We start from the raw sequence: 6,000 nt of genomic DNA, 5'->3' as shown, positions 1-6,000 counted from the left end.
CCCCAAAGCCAGCGGGAGAGGCTCATTCTGGATTTCACCTCCTGTTCTCTTCAGACTGTTCATCCTCTACTATCTACCTGAAAGTCTGAGCACCACTGATGTATGTCCAATGTCTTCCCTCAGGAAGGGCCAGTTTCTCGGTGGAAAGCAGCAAAGCAGCCTGATCTAATTGTATCTGGACAGCATCATTTTATAAATCATTTTCCCTTTAGCCCTTCTTCAAATGACTGAAGCTAGTCTCTCCTGCCTACAATCTTGTTTGGCTGAGCCAACCATCACCTCCCCCCACTTCCTATTATACCCCCACCCCTCCCCTCTCCCGCCAGCCTACCCCGACCTTCCAGCTCAGCTTCATTCCTCCGGGAAAGGCAGCCAGGACCAGAGAACACTGAGGTACAGAGATCACCATTGGATCTGACCAGAAAATTTTTTTTTAAATCATTTTTGATAATTATTACTTTGGCTTTTTTTTAAAGGGTCTTGCTACTTACTTAGCCCAGGCTATCCTTTAACTCTTGGTTCTCAACCTCCTCAGTGCTGTGATTACAGGCAGGTGCTAATACACCTGGCCCTGTGCATTTAAATAACATAGCTGGAGGTTGTATTCTCTTCTAGAAACGCTTGATAGCTCCTTTCTGTATTATCACAATTGCCTTCGGCCAGCAACATCACCTCGCTCCTAAACTTCGTGAAGTTCTTGCTGAGTTTCCAAATAAACAGGGCTTTCCTTGTAACCCATTTGGGTTCATGATCAGTACCCACAGGTTCAGCTCACAGAGGGTTTCTGGTTGCTGGTCTTTCTTAAGCAGAATGAACAAATCTTAGATTTAGATACTCAGAAATCCCAGATTCGTGTCTGATTTGTTTTTTATTACTTTGCTAAGAGGCCCCCTAAAATGTTCATGTGTTGAAGGTCTGGTGAATGATTGAGAAGTGACTGAATCATGAGGGCCATTCACTAGTCGATCCATTTGAGGAGTTAAGTTTTAACGGAATGGGCTACTAGGAAGCAGGACTTCGTAAGTCTGTCTCTGGGGGTGAGCCTCGGAAGGGATTATTTTGCCCCAGACCTTTTGCCTTATTCTGTCTCTTGACCACCATGAAGCAAGCAGCGGTGCTTCCTAACACCTTCCGCCAGGCCCGAGAGCAAGGAAGCCAGCTAACCACAGACTGACGCCTCTGAAACCATCGGCCAACTCAACGTCTCCTCCCTAAGATGTCTTCACGCAGATATCCTAGATTTATAGGCAAGTCTATTTTCATCTGCACAATGGGCATGATAATGGTACCTTTTCCCCCGTTATGTGGGTTTCATAAAATGAGCACATTGCAAAATGTAAAACCATAAACATGAACAGACGGAAGGCACAAGGATTCTCCAGAAACCAGTCCTGTGGGAGAGGATGAAACCAGAGCCACACTTCTGGCTGTTCACATGGGTGTCCAAGGGCACAGATGGGCACCACCCAGCTCCAGCTTCTCATTGAAAGAGGAAGTGAAAAATGCTGATGCAGTGGGAATCCTGCAGAAACAGGGCCCCGAGCAAAGCTCCGGGGACAGGCACTGAGCAGAGGGACGTTGCCCCGACCTCCCCTCCAGTGCCCCTCTGTGATTCAGGAACAAAGATGTTTCCAACGGAAGCCTGTGATGCAGAGCCTCCCACACGTGGCATGTTTCTTAGAAGGACATGAGCTAGAACACATGGCCCAGTCATTATCTGCACATTTCTTGGGCCTGGGCGCTGTCCCTCAGCTTCTTTTGCTCAAGGAGAGCGCTCTACCACTTGATTCACAGCACCACTTCTGGCCTTTTCTGTGTATGTGGTGCTAAAGAACCAAACCCAGGGCTTCATGCATGCTAGGCAAGCACTCTACCACTGAGCCACCTTCCCATCCCTTATCTGCACATTTCTACCTCCAGGTTCTCAATTCTTAAAAATAGGGTCTGTCTAAAAAATAGGAGCCCAAGAGTTCAAGAAAGGCTTGGTATTTTCACCTGATTCCTTCTCAGTGAACCACCAGGTACCTTTCCAGTTAAACGGACTTTGCTAACTTGCATGGTTCACAGATAAGGAGGGTAAAGGTTTTAGTATACACATACTTTTCCAAATGACTAATCACAGGGTCATAACCAGAATGCATGTACAAAGAATGAGTGTTAGGGATTAAATACACCCAAACTACCCAAGTAACAAACACCTAATATTTATTAATAAATTAGTACACTTGAAGGCATTTTTCTGATCATCAGTTCCTCACGATTACCCACACATCCCGCTCACACAGAGTGAATCCACACCATCTTTGCATTAGAATCTGACCACTGAGCATTGGCGGGTAGATTCATAAATGGGAGCATAGTTGTAAATATATCAGACAAGAGTTCTTACAGCCGCAGCCATTTTTAATTAAAGTGATTGGATGATGAAGGAAATCCAGCAAGGCCCGAGGGCAGGCTAGACCTACCGACTATGTGTGTATAAAAACAAGGGCATCTTTGAAAGCAAAGCTGGGCACATTTTCTATGGGAAAAGGTGCCACTGGCACAGTTTTGTTTTTCCAAAGTGCAGCAATGTGTTCCCGAACAACTCAGTCCCTAAAAGATGAAGTTCAAGTTCTTTGGTGGCCCAGGTGTCAAGCCACTGAAATAGCAAGTAAGTCCTGATGGCTTAAGGATATTTCACCAGCCCAGAGCATATTAGCATTAAGAAAAGCACAAGTAGTCAAGCATTCTACACAGTGAAAACCATACAATCAGCAAGTGTGTCAAGTGTCAGCCATGAATATGATAATAGACAAGGCATAGTGAAAGAGAACTCAACACCTAAGTGCATTACAGTAACTTAACAGGGTCTTCAATTTGCTTAATCCTTAAGAACATTTGTAAAGGACAAATCAAAATATGAAGAGTCTTATTTAAACACAAAAGAGCAGGGATGGACATTGAAAGACAGGATGCTTATAGAATTCACAAGATGCCGTTACCCTCTGAAGGAGTTAGGAAGAGCCTCACAATCCAGTGTGTAAGAAGAGCCACACCGTACTGGCGGCAAGCAAAGAGGATTTAAAGTGCACAGAACAATTGTGAAAATACATAAGAAGGCAAAAAAAAAAAAACACCCAGAAAATATGAAACTTAAAAACTTTAGTGGTGGGGTTTTTTTTTTTTTGCAACAGGTAAATCTTGAAAAGGCTTATAAACTAACTTCCCATAAGGAAAAGAGAGGAGGGGAAAAAGAGGGAAAAGGAAGGGAGCCAAGAAAAGAAGTACCAAGAAAGAACCCAAGCACTGGCCATATACTCTGTTAAACACACACACACACACACACACACACACACACACACACACACACACACACACGCACACGCAAACACACATTTGAAGGGGGGAGGCGGAGAGAGGAGGGGGAAGAAACAAAAGAAAACCACCCTGCCACTAAGTTGATTTCCAGAATGCAGTGTCTGTGTGCTCTACAACAGATCAGGAAGATGGCTATACACGGAATCCAGGAGGGTCTGACTGGCTTCTTGACTCTTGACTCCAATGATCTCGAAGAGCCGGTCCAGTTTGTCCTCAGCCTGAGGGATCTCTTCAATGGTGCGCAGCTCCTCGGGGTTCAGGAGGTGGAGCATGTCATCGAAGATCGGCTGCAGGTCACAGGGATCCAGCCGTACCTGCCGCAACACTGTGTCCTTCTTTTCTGCAGCAACAGAGGTGAGGGAGGGAGGGAGAGAGGCCGGTGAGCAGGGCTGTGCTGGGGGGGTAGAGGGGGGGAGTTCCCCAAGGCGAGTCTACCCTCTCTTCTCACAGCCAATTAGTGTGTGACTCTCAGGCATATTTTACACAACAGTGTTTTACTTGTAGAGATCAAAGACCTGCTTGGTGGATCATTAAGGTGGCACCTGCCTAGATGTGGATGGCTTCTACATTTTCCTGATTGTCAGGAGGAAGATGTTGAAATGTATTTAAAAGAAACATATTTATTACTTTTTCCATTTGTCATGCATCTACACTTTGGCCCATTTCTTTTACGAAAATTCCAAGCCAAGGTAGTCTGTTTATCAGGCTTTATGACTACGCTGCTATACTTTTAAGACCAAACTGAGAGAGCATGTAAATGAGAAAATATTGCTTCTTACATCATACCTTCCATGGGGGTGAAGAATTATATCCCTTCCTAAAATTACACAAGTCTCTCTCTACAGCAGGTGTGACATAAATCTAAATGAAAATACTAATATTCCACACAAATACAAAATAGATTAATATAAATGTGTGAAATATACAGAATAGTAGGAACTTTATAAATTATGTACGATGAAAGCTATTAAAAATACCCTTTCATGAAAACATAATGGAATTACCTAAAAACTAGGGAAGTTGTAACTCAAAACTATTGTCTACTTGGTGTGTATGCTAACTCCCTACTGCACTGTTAAAAATAAAATGGGTCAATTAATTTGCTAGGCATTGCAATCCATTGTTTGTAAAACACTATTTGCTTAAAGGGATTGTGTGGTATATCAGAAATGGGCTTTGTGTTTTTTGCTCAATGCTGGCATACTACCATACTACCACTTCCAATGTTTGGCTGGTTGACTGGTTTACTGGAAATAATGAGTCTCTTGGCTTTGAATCTCAATCCTCAGATCTCAGCTTCCTGAATAGCTAGGATTACAGGCATGAGCCACTATCAACCAGCACATAAACGGAATTTTAGGGTACAGTTTACTCACCAACAGTATACCTCTAATCCAAGATCATTTATACGCTCAATCCTTGGACTGAGCAAGCCTGGTTAGTAATTTTCAAAAAGCCTGCCCGACTAGTTTGGATCACCAGTCCCCAGCACCAGAGGACAAGGGTGACACACACATCTCCTCTGCTCCCGCCCTGCCGTAAAGATTTTCTAGGTGAAGCGGCTTCCCCAAGGCCAGTCCGGTCTGGGAGTGAGGCCAGATCTTCCTGGGCCCATCATCCCAAAGCTCCAAGCTGCAAGCAGATGGTAGAGCCAGGCAGGAAGCAGCCCGAGGCCCGCCTAGGCCTCTCCTGCCGTACCTTTGGTAATAAAGGAGCCGGTCCTGCTGAGTGCCGAGGAGCCGCTGGACGTGGAGTCACAGCGCAGAAGGGGCTCGGACTCGTCCACGAAGAACCCCTTGTTCTTGTCCAGCGGGGAGGGCTCCACGGTCAGGAGAGTGGAGTTCTCAAGTTTCGTATTGGGACTGGGGATGGGGCTTGGGCTCAGCGGCCCGGGGCTCATCGGGAGAGCCAGTTTGTCCGTTTCCAACTGTGGAAGAGTAAAGAGAAAAAGAGTTATTTGTGAATAATTACAGACAGAAAAAACAACAACCAAATAAACCTCCATGGAAACAAAAGTCCTTCTCAAATAGTTCTTACTTCCATTCAATACTGGTCAATCCTTCTATTTTAACTGTCCATAACACTGTATTGTTGTGAGATATACACATACTTCTACAAAATAGTCTACATGGTTCAATGTTGACAAAACAAGGAATAACTGCATGTATTACTTGCTTGATTTTGGTCCTGTTTCTTTGGCATTACATTGTAGCGATTTGTGTAATCTTGTTGTATTACAACAATATTATTCGATACTGGTTTTATTATTAAGCTGAAGCAAAGGCTTATTGGTTAAAATACACTCAATTACTAAGTAATTTTTCCTTTTACTAATTCAAACTTGTGGAAGTTTAAAAAAAAAAGCTAGATAATACCGTACTTTAACCCATTCAAAAGCACAGGTGGGTAGATGTGTAAGTTTTTCAAAAGTTGGAGACCCAGCAGGCACCAGCGGCCCTTGCCTGTAATCCTAGCTACTCAGGAGGCTGAGATCTGAGGATCAGGATTTGAAGCCAACCCAGGTGGGAAAGTCTGTGAGTCTCTTATCTCAAATTAACCACCAAAAAGCGGTTACTCAGGTGGTAGAGCACCAGTTCAGAGAAAAACCACCCGGACTCCACCCAGCCCGAGCTCACGTCA

General features: G+C 44.3%; 1 protein-coding gene across 1 annotated transcript in view; it reads right to left on the bottom strand.

The window, feature by feature from the left end:
• Positions 1-2,188: 2,188 nt before the first annotated feature.
• The window catches only part of Tnfrsf21 (TNF receptor superfamily member 21), a 52,366-nt gene continuing 48,554 nt past the window's right edge, over positions 2,189-6,000 (bottom strand). Inside the window, exons 5-6 of the mRNA XM_070023575.1 lie at positions 5,059-5,287; positions 2,189-3,700 (exon numbers count right to left, since the gene is read on the bottom strand). Coding sequence (XP_069879676.1) covers positions 3,471-3,700; positions 5,059-5,287 — 459 coding nt within the window. The 3' untranslated portion in view covers positions 2,189-3,470. The remainder of the gene's footprint in view (positions 3,701-5,058; positions 5,288-6,000) is intronic.

The sequence above is a fragment of the Dipodomys merriami genome, unplaced genomic scaffold (assembly GCF_024711535.1).
Source record: "Dipodomys merriami isolate MVZ:Mamm:240054 unplaced genomic scaffold, mDipMer1.0.p SCAF_16, whole genome shotgun sequence".
Taxonomy (NCBI): domain Eukaryota; kingdom Metazoa; phylum Chordata; class Mammalia; order Rodentia; family Heteromyidae; genus Dipodomys; species Dipodomys merriami.
This window is presented reverse-complemented; position numbering and strand designations above follow the sequence as displayed.